At 37.9% G+C, this 14900-nt stretch overlaps 1 protein-coding gene across 5 annotated transcripts in view; it reads right to left on the bottom strand.

Annotated features, from left to right (window-relative positions):
• The window catches only part of FRMPD4 (FERM and PDZ domain containing 4), a 299178-nt gene that overhangs the window by 52845 nt on the left and 231433 nt on the right, over positions 1 to 14900 (bottom strand). For all 5 annotated transcript variants that reach the window (XM_017812340.1, XM_017812344.1, XM_017812343.1 and 2 more), the window contains 2 exons: positions 13274 to 13434; positions 10825 to 10927 (listed from right to left, as the gene is read on the bottom strand). In XM_017812340.1, coding sequence (XP_017667829.1) covers positions 10825 to 10927; positions 13274 to 13434 — 264 coding nt within the window. The remainder of the gene's footprint in view (positions 1 to 10824; positions 10928 to 13273; positions 13435 to 14900) is intronic.

Raw genomic sequence — 14900 nt, 5'->3', positions numbered from 1 at the left:
ATCCTCCAGTTCAGGCAGGAATGCCCAGTACTTCCCTCAGGACGGGGAGTTCCACAATGGGTATGAGGACAAGAGCACCCTCCTATCTCACAAGCCTCTTAACACCTAGTTTATAGCCTGAGGAGTCAGGCTGCTCTGGGCAGAGGGTGTAAATAGTCTATTGATAACAGTTTCTGGGAAATGGCATGGAAGGCTATAGAATACACAGTTTTGAGTTACACCCGTACAGTGATGAACTGGTCCCAGATGTTCTAACTAGGACAGTGAATTTATTTTTAGCCATTTTTATTTTCTACTAGTTTTTGTCTCAGATTCTTTGTTTAATGAGAAACTGTTTGCCTCCTTTGACGATCCACTGTGACCCAGAGTCATCTCAATCAGTGGTAATACTTAACTGAAGAATCTCACTTTGGGGACTAATGAGTCAGAATATGTAAAACTGTTCTCCTTCCCTTTTAACTAACCTTCTGATTGGGCATATCAGATAAAGTTAGATGTAGATACTTAATCTCTTGGCAATTTTGGGAGTCCTTATTGGCTGCACTACTGCTAAATTAAATTTATGATCTAATTCTATGTTCTAAGTTTTCTAGTCCATCAACCAACACAGAAGTCTCTACAACATTTCTATTCTAATTACATTAAACTATCAACTGCTAAGAGAGATTGTGAATCACAAAATTATTCTTATTGGGGGAAAGCAGGAAAGAGAAAGGACTCACTAATGACAGTCTTAAGCCTTTTGATCTTATTTCTCAATATTTTTGAAAAAGCATCCAAAAAAACCCAACAAACAAAACAGGCCTTGTCAACACAAAAAAAAAGTTAGAAAAATTTAAAGTCAACTGCACCGAGAGCCAGATCCAATTTTTTTACAATACAATTAAGTCTCTCAATCAAAAAGAAGTTTGGTTTGAGAGAGTTTTATCGGACTGGTATTCACAGAATCATAGAATATCCTGAGTTGGAAGGGACTCACAAGGACCATCAAGTCCAGCTCCTGGCCCTGAACAGGACACCCCAAGAATCACACCATGTGCCCAAAGGCATTGTCCAAATGCTTCTTGAACTCATACAGGCTTGGTGCTGAGACTACTTCCCTGGGGAATCTGTTCCTGTGCTCAACCACCCTTTGGGTGAAAAGCCTTTTCCTAATATCCAACCTAAACCTTCCTTGAATTTGCCTTGGGTCCTGGTTAGGCCCAAGAAGGAAACCAAGGGGAGAATAAAGCCAGGTATTTTTTTTCCACATCAGTCGAGTGATGTAAGCTGGTTTGTTTAACACTGTACAAGCTTGACCCTCTCATAGCAAAGATGGAGGCCTCAAGTGGACACTCTGCATAGGATTTCTGAGTTAGTGGGAAGGGGTTCTCCAGACCTTTCCTGTGATCAGGGGCCTGTCCAGCTGAAGTGCACTCTGGATGATGGTTATGGTAATGTACTCAGGATAACTGGTGATGAATCTCTCTACTAATCACTATCAGACTTTCTTTGTAATAATGATTAGATGCATTGCTAAGTGTATCCTTTCATAAGCCACTGCTTATTTTGTATTTTTTTACTATTTTGCACTATTGTAAACTTATATCCTTATTCTTTAAAGTTGGTGTCCATGTTCCTTAAATCCATCCTCGTTACCAAGGAAGGGAGGGGGCAAACAGATCGGCAGAACACTGGGCCAAAGTTTCGAGCTCTTCTTTCTTGTTCCTCGTGGTGCGGCTGTATTGCTATAGAAACATTTTAAGTGTGCTTCATTGTAGCCAACAACTCACGGAGCAAATTGAGGGATCTCTCTAATGCTCAGTTCCTCAAGTTTTGGCGTGCCATTCCATTGCTTGTCACTGGCAAGCATGGTTTTGTCCCTTTCCCTCTTCAAATCTAGTTTACATGTTAAGTATTCAAGTTAAGTACTTTCTCATTTCTACCATTTTTTGTGACTTTCCAGCTTCTTGGACAAACTACAGGTTACAGGTTTCAAGTACTGTCACTCCTACACGTCTTAGGCTGACTGAAAGGCACGACACTGCTATCAGAGCAGGAATATGAAATCGAAGTGTAGAGATAATCCATTGGATCCAGACTCTAATGTTAATAGGGACAGCCACCTTGTGGACACACACAGCTTCAGGAGGCACTGTTCTTCATTTTATTTTGCTTTATAAGCTAAATATCATCTGGGAAGTAAACGGAATTATAATACTAAAAACTAACTCTGAGAATCAGGAAACCAGAAAGACACAGCCTCAGCATGCCACAGAGCCAAAGAAAGATCTTTCTGTTGCACAATTCATTAAAATTACACTATTACAGCAATGGACCAAGATATCTGGGTGACACTTTGCTTTGAGTAGGATTTTACTAATTTCTCACTCACTCTCCTTATCTCCTTCCCACCTCAGGGAATGCTGCTTCTACCTTGACAGGAGAAAAAAACCTAACAACTAAAGACTACCAGCATTTCAAACTAATGGAACTATACAAGACTTTATAAATTGGTCACAGTCCTTTCACTCTTCTCTCTCAACAGTTTAAATTATGTTTTACCTCCTGTGTGAGCATTGGTGCATATAAAACTGCCACCCCCAAAACAGCATTCCTTAAAAACAGGTGATTAAAATCTTTCTGCCTTTCCCTTGTACAAGGTACCAGTAGCTGACAGAGACCTCCAAGGGTCAACTTACAAAACCATAAAAATATCATGTTTGCCTCTCAGCTCTAGACATCACCATTGCTATCTTTCTATCAAAATACAGCATTTTGGTATAATTCATAGCAACCACAAGCCATTTTATTGACACTGCCATCTAACTTTCAGTCTTTTAAAGAACTACTTCTCTTTTATCCTGAAGCTATTTAGGCAGCAGATAAAACCCAGTCCATTGCTATGATTCAGATGTCCAGCACTGACTCAGGATAAAATGGAATGCTGATGCCACCACTGTGAAAGACACATTGTAAAAGCCTTCCCAAAGCATCACAGGCACGTAACTATCATGTCTTTCAAAAATGGCTATGTTTTTCCATTACAGTAGCTTCATTAGCTGATGTGTATGTGCTGAATCAGTTAGCAACTGACTGGCTGGATAAGGGAGTTGTAAACTTCCCAGTGAGGGCAGACAGAGTTCCATTCCAAGTCCTGTACATGCAGTGGTGAAGGCATCTCTGTCATCTTCATACTTCACAGTCACTCCATGCTGGCAGCCCCAAATGCATGGCACAATCCTCTCCTGTCAGCCTATACTGTTTCTCTAGTCCCAGAAACTGTTGCACGCAGACTGGTGCTTCCCAACCAAGCTCCTGAAGCTGTGTCTGTCTTATCTTGCTCCCAGGTTTCTGCTTTCTGCTGATTAAATTTCATAGTGCATGCACTTGTGTAAGTGTAGCTGTCCTTTTGTAACGTCTTCCAGGCACCCAAAGAACATTCAAGTACAAACAACACAATGTAAAGGGCTGGCTTGCCCAACGTCATCTTTTATGATTTGGAAATGTCATTCCAAAAGAGACATATAATGCAGTTGGGAAAGAGAAACCATGAGATTTCGGTAGTTTGACACATCCTCTCTAACCCTCCCCACCCCAAACACAAGACATGAGATTTTTAGGTACCTCCTGCTACATATTCCAACACCAAGTAATCCTTTGATGTATGGGGCTTGCATAAACAGCAAAAGAAGGATAAACATCTATTGCTGAGCATGCAATATAGAGGAAATTCATCATGTGGAAGGGTTAATTCATAATAAACTCAAAGCTGAGTGTTCATTTGTATAACTTTACATAGAAACAACTACTTTGAAACATTCACATCAGTGCATCTGGCTTTAAAGTAAATCTTCCATTCAGACAAGCCAATGCTTTTGTTTAGTTGGATGAGAAGCAATAAGCCTGCTTGCCAGAACAAGCTAATGAGAGCAATATTTGCTGGTTCACATCTGAAGAAGGCATTCAATACAGTTACTTGAGTTTTGGGCACAGCTGTTCCACATCTCCATTTATACCCTTGCATTCAGTTACCATAAAGCAACTTGTTAGGGAACAGCTGACCTGAAATTCATCACTGCTGACTCCTTTTTCTAGAGGACAACTGAGTGAGATGATGACCAGATGACAACATCAAGCGCTGAAATTTCAAAAAGGCCCTAGACTTCCCAACTCTGGGAGCCATTCACCATGGTTAACATAAAAAGAAACTTAAGTTTACATGTTAAATTAAGTTCTCAGCATTCCAAACATCTGACTTATTGAGGCCAAACCTTTCTAAACCGTATCAGTCAACTTTCTGCTAAGAATAAGCAAAGATATGAGACTGTATGCTTTCACAGATACAATGGATTTAAAAGAGAACAATGTCCATAGTTGGTACTGATTTTAACAATAACAAGTAATATCTCTATACAGCTTTCAACTCAGCTTAACTCTTACAGGCCTTTGAAAAAGTGGGCGGGCATTTCTGAAATCATATTGCAGATTAATACTTTAAATCTGGAGAGATATGAATTAGTTCTCAATACATCAGCTCAAGAACAAGAAGCACCTTATCACAACAGCCAAGAAAAAAAGGTAAAGGATACAATACTAAATCTGTGTTTTCACAGATTCAGAGTTAATTTTAAATGTGACTCAATTACCTCTGATATTATGTTGCAGAAACACCTCAAAAGGTAGAAGATATATATCTAGCAACACCCCTCATGACAGACAGGAACTGAGTTCTCATATCCTGACTCTGAGCTCCATGGATGGGCTTGCTGATCAGAAGTAGCTAATTAAATGCCCTGGCAGAAAGCTTATCTCCTTTGACGCCACTCATAAAATTCCTACAGACCATTTGGTCCAGCGTTTTGTCCCTGTATTCACCATTATGTGTTTAAAACCCAAAACAGTAGCAATTCATCAATCGGGGCCTGAAACAATGTGGATATAGCCTCTAGATTTATATATTGAACTGGGAGTATAATGGAGTGCTTTCAGATTGAAAGGTCTGCACGACTGGTTTTTCAGAAAAAGCAGTTTTCACGATTCTTTGTTGCTAAGCAGTATCATATCTAATACCTTAATATGCTTGATTTTTTTCTCTATGATGTTGATGAAGAAAGAATATCTTTAATACTAAGTCCACCAAAATTACTTGATTCAGTATATGAAGGAGTCTAAGCCTAGAGCCAGAAATTACATTTGAAAAGCGGTATTTTCAGCTGCTGTGAGACGATGATGACAGGCACTGTCTCAGAGCTCCCTTTTACACCTGTGTTTAACTGTGAGGATACAGACTAGAAAAACCGGTCCCCTAACATACACAGAGTCAAACGGCAGCAAAAGAATCCTCATCCATTTCATGACGATGATGAGGAGGGTCAGTATTGATTAAATTCATGTTAGCACTTAAAATGCAACACGCCAAGTAAAATCCTGGACTGTTCCTTCTCTCCAGTCTTACAGCAATACAAAATTAAAACATAAATTCTACTGCAGAATTGAAAGAATCCTCTAGATCCTCTTGATGAAAACTTGCTGTGACATTAACTTGCCAAAGCAAGAGTTATTTCAGAAAGGTTTTTGAGTCATTTCTCTTAAATAGAAAATAGAGCCAACAAGAAAGAAAAGCCTTTAATGAATTTCACCTTTTTCGGTTCTCACTTTGCAAATAAAGCCTTTTAGTGGAATTCCAGAGGACGTCAAATACTAATTTACACCTCTTACAGTTTCAAGAAATGGACTAATCTAGCCTAATTTAGTAACCTAGAAGTAAGGTTTCTACTCTAAAATACTTTCCTGTTCCCTTTTTTGAGCCAATACAAACATAAAGCTTTCTGCAACCAGGTAGTTTTTTCCAAAACAAGTATCTCAGATGGATCACCCTCTTCAGGTGCCCACTTCTCCTTACAAGTTGTCTCGATAACCATTTTAATTGAAGTGTGAACAAAATACCACTACCATACCCTACTCACTGTTTGTTTTATGGCATAAGCAATACCTAAAATTTCAGTAAAATACCTTACTAAATAAAACGACACTTTACACGTATTGGGATCCTTGTAAACTAATGCATACTCAGTACAAGCTAAGATAAATAAGCCATTCATGTTATAGAAATTGCCTATAAACATCTAATAAGGCAAAATATTTGTTAGATATACTTCTTTAAGTGTTTTTTAAAAAATGTTGGTTGAACTGATCCTTAAAAAGATACAAATGTAACATTAACCAATGATAATGAAATATATGTACCTCTGAGAACCCATTAATTGATACCGTACATTAACACAGCTTCTAACACGTTAGTTTTACATTCTCGCTCACTTTCAAATAAGGAAAAAATTGCTCCATTGTGCAATGACTTTAATGTTATCTCAAAGTACTTATTGTTAAGTATGTGTGAAAAGCTCACAGTACCTGTTTCAGCAGTAAAATAAAACCAAGATAAGTAGCTCCTGATACAATTTTGAACTGACTGCACTGCAAATACATCTTCTTTCTTAAGTATTCTGTTCGCTTGGTCCTTGTCTGGAGATTGGCCTTACATTTAGAAAACTGAGTTTGTTTCTTCCCTTTTTGAATTTCTGTAACTTTCTGTCTTGAATGAAACACATATCGACCACAGAGATAAGTAACAATCATAAAGCTTGACCTCTCTTTGTAAGTGAAATCATAAATATAACTTTAGAGCTTGTGCTCTAGAAAAAAATCAGGAGAATATAATATTGTGCAAAAGCCATTGAACATCACCCAGAAATAATGAGTCCAAATGTCTGCAAACCATACTGTATTCATATTTCTGCAACCCTGGCTTTCAAAGAACGACTTGAACACTAATTAAGTGTTGCCAGCAAAGCAGAGCCAAAAGAATTCAATGGATCAGAATGACCTACAGGGGATATTTATAATGAATATCCCCAATAATCTCCAGTCCTGAGACCTCCTAGGATACAACAGTATCCCTCAATTCTTAAAAAACAAACCAAAATCTTTCACCAGGTTCCTGCTCAATACCCCCTGGAATAAGCAAAAGTGGCTTTAACACAGCTTTTTACTTAAGGAAGATTATTTTCAGTAATTAATGTTTAGAAAGCACACACATAATTAAAATATTAAAATGCAATAAAATGGGAACATTTCCGTATTATGCACTCCATTTAATTTCTTGCATTTTCCTGTAGAAAAACCATTACACAAAATGGACTTGTTTAAAAGACAAGTCTACCTATTTCTAATCCTGTAGAAGTAAAGAGTAGACCATGAGTTTGGCACTGATAGGATAAGGGCTGAAGAAAAAAAAATGATCTGACAAAAATTACTCTGACTTATTTTGTGGGAAATTTAGAAATAAAGCAAACTTATTGATTAGGATATGCTTTACCCTAGTGAAAAAAGATTTAATTGATGTTTTTTAGATAGCCTTTTTGGTGAACATTTTGAATTTTCTTTTTTTTTTATTTAAGATAGATTGGAGCAGAAATTATCTTTACTGTTTTCTTTTCCTTCAATTGCATAACTCTTTTCATAAGTTTCACATAAGTTTTGTGGAAAATAACTAAACATTGCATTACACAAAAAACTCTAACATTCAGGGTTGACACAACATCTAACCTTTGTGCATATTTTTGCTCAGTTTTGTGTTTTCCTAAGCCTGTTAAAGTATGACACTCACCTGGTTGTGAAACCTGTCTTTTTTTTTTTTTCTCATGCAATTTGTTTTTTTTTCTGTTTGACATACTATGATCTTTAGGCCAGTATTTTGAAAGCAGACTAATTTTTTCCACACTCTCTGCAATTATATTAAGACAAATTGTTTCTGTACTTTACAAAAATCTTTGAGGGAGAGCTGCATAAAAATAGCCATGGAGTTTCACAGCATGAATATAAAATATTCTCAGCAAGAGACCACATAAGCACAGAAAAACTACAGTGTTGGAGTATCAATTTTTCATGTGCTGCAGTGACCACAAGATGGTACAGTGTAAGACTCTGAAGGAAAAGAGGAAGAGGAGGCCAATCTAAAGTCAGACTTTGGCTTGTCCAGGGCACCAGTAAGCAGGGTCCCGTTGGATGCAGCTCTGAAAGGCCCAGAGCCCAGCAGAGCTGGGTGATGATCACAGAGTACCTCCTCCAACTGCCAGAGTGGTCTGCTTCAACCTTCAGGAAAGTAGGCAGGCACAGCAGGACACCAGTCTGGCTCTACAGGGAAAGCCTGATGGAGACCAGTGCAAAATGGAAGCAACCCAGAGATGGACATGAAGAGAAGTTACCCAGGACAAACACAAAAGCCCTACCCTGGCCAGGCAGGGATAGGATTTATCGAGCTCAGCTGGCACTGAAAGTGATCCAGGATGTGAAGGGTAACAAGAAGGGTCTCTACAACTACAACAGCAGTGAAAGCCATAGAAAATATGAACTCACAGCTAAATGGAGTGGGCAACCTGACAAAGGACACTGAAAAACCTGAGGTGCTCAATGCTTTCTTGGCTCTGGTCTTCAGCGGCAAGGTCTGCCACCCTGGTCCGCGAGACCAGTGACAGAATTTAGGGAACAAAGGTAGACAAAGACATAATCAGGGATTGCTTAGGTAAGAGGGACCCTCACAAGTCCATGGGCCTAGATGGGATGCCTCTAAGGCTACTGAGGAAGTTGGCTCATGTTCTCTTGAAAGGCCACTGGTCAAGAACAAAAACATCTGCCCAGTGTAGTTGTGAAATCTCCATATTTGGAGATATTAAAAAGTTGATTTGACAAGTGCTGAGCAGCCACATTTAACTTTGACACTACCTTGCCTGGAGCAAGAGGTTAGACTGGATGACCTCCAGAAATCTCTCACTTCCTCTATGAATTTAAAACACACTCATTGTTGACTACTGACATGCTAGTGCCAGCAGGAAAATAAGATTTCAAAACTTCTTCCATGCACTTTCAAAAAATGTAGATGCATTTAAAAGTTGCAGATGTATCAAATCCATATGAAAACCTTCAATTATACGGAAGAGATTCATTATTTCATTGATGTAAAGAATTGCTTCTGCTATGGTGTCAGGACTGTACACTGACAGGGTCTAATCATTCCAGATGTCCCCACTGGCATGAAAAGAAAGCTCTTAATTTCAAATACTGTAACATACAACCCCAATACAGCTCACTCTGAGTCTCTTCAAAGAATGAGCCTCTGCCAAAATTCCAACAGCAGACAGATTTTAAAAGCAGAGGTAGAATTACAGAGTAAGGAAAGCATCACTGAAAGCTTTCCCTGGAATGCAACAACACTCAATTTGACACTACCTATGCAGTCAATGTAATTGGGGAGGGTGACATTCTACCGAGTTTCTCATTTGAAGGCAGATAGAGAATCAGACACACAATAAATTCAGTTTGTCTCAGGTCTAATCAGTGTATTTCCTTACTGTTATTACTACATATTGCTGTTAGCAGAGAACTGAGATAGGGATCCTAACTCCCCCTAAATATCAAAGAATCAGAGAAAAAATGAAGAAGGCAATACGATCACTTTATGAAGAAATAAAGACATCAAAAATGAGTATAAGATCCATTTTTGAGGCTTATGCTGGTGGTCAACACAGAGCACAGGACAGACATTAATTAGGAACAGGATAGCTCCTGCAGTTCATGGGGTCTACTCATCACAAGAAAAGAAGCTCTTGGCAAACTGTGTTTGTTAGCTGACTGGCAGGTTAGTACTTTTTGAAAAAAATCTGAAAATATATTTTGTGTAATCCCACTAACACATATAGAGGCATCAGCATTGTCGGCATTTTAATGCCATTTCTGTATCTTTTTTAGAAGTTTTGTTCACAGCTGAATCCCCAGCAAATGAGCACTTGTTTGCTCAAATTGTCATCTACAGGAGGAGTACAACTATCATGGCACCTCCTGCCCAAATTTCTGTAAAGCAAGTATGACTTCTCAAAATTGCATGAGCAACACTGAAAACACTGCACAGGTACTGGTTTTGAGAAGAGGCACTTGCATTGTTAAAATCTGAATATCTCTCAGGAATCAACTAGACCCACCAATGACAAAGGGAATACAGAAACAAAACTGGAGTACAGCAACTAGGCTATTGCAATTTAAATTATTATTTTTTATGTTTAACTTTTTAATTACTTGCCATTTTGCTTTTCAGTGAGGTAACATTTCTTGTTACTCCAAATGCGAAGTTTATTATGTGAACCGCGACACATCTTTTTCTACATCCTTAGCATTTGACAGTCTGTCCTTTCTTTCCTTCTACATGCTATTACAAATATTGACATTTCTCCTTTCCTGGACTATCCACCATCACTTTTTTGTCTGAATTTCTGTGCTCTATCTACACAACCCTGCCTGCTTTTTTCACACAAACTCACCTACCTGCAATCCACTCAAACACTCCTTGAGCTTCTCTACATATTTACATGCACTCATTCACTCTCAAAAATCAGCCCACCAAATTTTCTTTCCTCTTCATATTAGACAAACCCAACTTTACTCATGTAAAAAATGAACAATAATACAACAGTGACTGGCACTTCCTTGCTCCAGGAATTATCTTTTCAACAACCCATACCAAAAATGGATACCAGGAGAAAACTATTCCTCTTTTGATACCCAAGTACTTTGGAACTGTTGCAGGATTTTATTACACCTTTTTCAGATACCCAGATGACATTTTAAGAGGACACTTCATTTCAATAATAAAATAATTCACCATTCTTTGTTATGACTAAAGTAACATTATTTTCTCTTTTCTCAGCCGTGAGAAGACTTGCTGTACTACTGAATGACTGCACAGGCAATAAGCTGTTGGGTTCATTGTTTAAGTGACAGGACATCAACTACCTGACAAGGTCGATGACTCTCTCCCTTGGAGCAGTGCTGACTGGCTCATCATTAATCATTATGATCTGATCCCCTGGTATAAGCTTTCCTTCAGAGGGCCCGCCTGCAGAGGAATGAAAAAAAAAGCACAGGTTAGCAGACCATTGTAAATGCATAGACACACTCTGTTGTTCTCATACTACAGGTGGTTTTTTTTCTTCAACTAATGACATGTTTAACACCAACATTATTTCTGACATTACCAGTACTTCCTCGCCAGGACAATCTTGAAAGCTAGTGACTTAGCAGCTTCTACTGAAGTTCCTCAAGTTCCAAACCCATATATAACCACGTAAAATAAGGGCTTGATTTTTGGGAGGGCCAAAAGAACCCATAAGGGGTGGACTAATGTACCCTTTAAGGTATGATCAAACATACTTTACCCATGCCTGATCAATGTTTGCCTGATATTTTGTAAGAACACCCTGAGAAGGATTACTTTTCCTGCAAACAAATGATCCCATTTATCTACTGTTAAGATCAGGAAATCTTTTTCCATGGTGTCTATGCCAGACTTTCCTCATTGCAACACACTGTTTCCTGTCCCAGGCAAAGTAACACTAGAGAGTGCCTTATTCCTCTTTCCTACGAAACATCACTTACGTATTTGAACGTCACTCACAGGTGTCTCCTCTGAATTTTCTGTTCTGGGCAAAACAAACCTGCTTTCTTCAATTGAAGACAGTAACTTTTTATACCTCCAACCTCTGAGTCTCTTTTCCTCTGGATTCCCACCACTTGATGAACACAGGTACATCCAAAAGCATTGCCACTTTCAGTTAGACATGGATATTTTGCATTTATCTGAATAGACAATCAGTCATGTATGTCTACGTGTTTTGGATTCCAACATTGCTGAAATGCACATTGAGTTTATGCTTTATAAAATGCACATTAAACTTCTCAGCACAATTACATGCCCAGAAGGTGGTGTGACATCACAATTCCTAATGAAAAGATATATCCTCTCTAGTCTCTGTGTTTAAACTCTTCAATGATGATAAATAAACCCCAGAATAATATTACCAATAGGAAGATAAAGTCTTACAAGAAAATATTTCCGTATCAAAACCAATTGAGCTAATGCTGTCCCTTTCCTTTGCTTTGAAAACTTTACTCCACTTCTATATCCAGCATAAATGAACACAAATCCATATAGGAGAATATTGTCCTGAGCTCGTATTTCCTCCCATTCACTTGAAACAGAATATAATAAACACATCCTCCAACTTTAACATAAAACTACATTAATAATGCCAAGTTGAGAGAAATAAACTGTATGGATCTAGTTCAAATATTAGTTACACTGCTCACTTCATGTGAAAGCAATATAAATGAAATCAATGCACACACAGGGGTAAATGACATCAGAACTTGACAGATCAATTTTGCCTCTCCTCTCCTCTCTATGGGGGTTCTGGAGAATATATTGAACAAGAGCAAAGTCAAATCCCTGCCCTTGGCTTCATAGCATTTTTATATAACAAATGAACTTTTAAGCATTGAGAGCTTTTGGGGAGACTGCTATTCAGAAGACTGATCAGTCCCAGGCCTGATCCCTCATAACTTTTTTGATTTATTTTTACCTGGTTTTTAACCACATAGCTATACAGATATATTCACTAAAAAAAAAACCCAACAACAACAACAAAACAAAACAACCAAAAAACAACAACAACAACAAAAAAAAACAAAAAACAAAAACAAAACAAAAAAAACCCAAAACCAAACCAAAACCAAACCAAACAAAAACCAAAAACAAACAAAAAAAAAGACAAAAAAAACCAACAAAAACCCCCAAAACCAAGCAAAAAACCAAAACCAAACCAAACCAACCAAACAAAAAAACCAACAAAAAAAAAACAACCAAAGCAAACCCAAAACAAACATCCCCAAAACCAACAACCAAATAAAACCAACCAATCAACAAACAAACAAAAAGAGCCAGCAATAACATCCTCTTTTACAAAAAAAAGTATTGTTTTTAGAAACCTAGTTCTCCTTGGTAAGCTGATAATGAAAAGAATGAAAAATATTTAAGTTTTAATCTCACTACTCAACATACCTCTTGAAAATACTGATTCAATGTCAATGAAGGTGATAGCAAGCCAATATAAAGATAAGAGTGAGAAGACCTTCTTTCCTTGAATGAAATGAGTTAACTTTTTTCAGGCAAACAATAGTGATGGCTCAGAGCATTAACTCCAAACTGGCTTTTTGTTAACACATTTACATAATGTTCAATAATGAGTGTGAGGAAGGAAACCAGTGGATAATACAAGGCTTAAAATCCTACCTAGTATTTGTGATTACTTTGTCTGCCTGAATATTTCAACAATACTCAAATTTGTAACTGCATTTCATCTCAGTAGACTGAGTTTTCTTCCAGGGTCAGGTGGGGAAAACATACCTGGTGTTACTGAGCGTACAACAACTGGCTTTTCACTACCAGCCACAAACCCAAATCCTAGCACAGGATCCCTCCTCATTTCCACTTTCCGAGGGGCTGGAGGGGTTATTTGGCAGCTCTCTATTCGAGGGTCTTCAAATGTGGCTGATTGTGTCATGTGACTGTGGGGAAAAAAAAAAAAGATGGAAAAAGGAAAAAAAATCATTAAAACATGATTTTGTGGTATCTACTTGAGCCAAGCAATTTGTGCAACGATATGAGATGAATATCTGAAACGTTCTCACTAGAGGAACTAAATATCAACTTAATAGTTTTCTATTATATTTTCTTATGTATAAAGTAATAATGCCGCTGGCAGGTTTCAAATACTAATCAATAGTATCAGGCTATAAAGAGGCCTCTTTTTGACAGCACACATTTAATCATACCCCATATATGAAAGAAAAATAACTCGACAATAAAGCCTTTGTCATCTGTGCTTGAATTTTTCATCCTTCATTTTTTGGAAGGGAAAAATAATGGTAGTGACCTATTCATAAAGTAAAAGACAACAGTTAGAGTCCACCAGATGTTTTATAAAGAGTACACACATTTAAATCTGGTTTTCTAAAATGTTAAGCAAGTTTCTGAGGTGAGTCCTCTCAGACTACCGAAGGCACAGGTAGCGGTTCTGTATTTACTACTTGCGTAAACTTTCCAAAGTCACTTCAAACCATTCCAGACACAAACAAAAAAAGATATTAAGAAAATATATTTATCTGGAATTACTAAAATACTTTCATCTACAGTGTTATGACAAAGCTTATTTATTGTACCTAGAAGAAAAAGTTCTCATGGATGGAGGGAAAGATCTTGATTTTTCAAACAGAAAATAGAAAGGATGAAAACTATCCAACGTCATATATCCATGAAACAGGTAATAGTTTAAAAGCATAGAGATTTAAAATTAACATTAATAAGCACTAAAATGTAGCTGATGCTGTATGTCGTCAGAACCAAAACATACTTTGCATTTTCCACCCAATGCCTGGAGCTTCCCACTGAATCACAATGACCAATTCCCAGTGCCAATTAGACAGACAAACTGACTGCTCCAGTGTTATACCCTTCCAAAGGCCATCAAACAAACTCATGATTCAGGAAATACAGTCACCACTGCAGGCAACAAGCAATACCTGGTCAGCATAGCATGAAGACAGACAACAGCTCATGGCATCAAGTTATTGCAGTATTGACAGAGCTCAGATAGCATTTGTTTGAAGTTGCCTAGCCAAAAGTTAACTCCTTTTTTATCTTCAACAGACTGTAAGTCTGCAAGTGCTGAACTAACTCTAGCTCCTGGCAGATAAATGCAGTAGACAAATGGAGCCAAGTCCCAACCCCGCCTGCAGAGAGGCTACAGGCTCTGAGAAAGGCAAAAACCAGGGGCCCAACCTAAGCACACCAAAATGCACATCAGAGAGGCAGATATCCCTACAGCAGTACATGGTATCATCAGTTCGAAAGTTGGCATCCTCATAATTAATTAACAATAAGAATGTCAAGTAATTTTCCCATATCTTTGATATATATAATATGCTATAATATGAGAATTAAAGGGGCATACCATGCAACCAGCATTGTTGCT

Source organism: Lepidothrix coronata, unplaced genomic scaffold (assembly GCF_001604755.1).
Source record: "Lepidothrix coronata isolate B3197 unplaced genomic scaffold, Lepidothrix_coronata-1.0 Scaffold35, whole genome shotgun sequence".
Taxonomy (NCBI): Eukaryota; Metazoa; Chordata; class Aves; order Passeriformes; family Pipridae; genus Lepidothrix; species Lepidothrix coronata.
The sequence above is the reverse complement of the archived record's forward strand: the minus strand, read 5'-3'. Positions and strand labels throughout refer to the sequence as shown.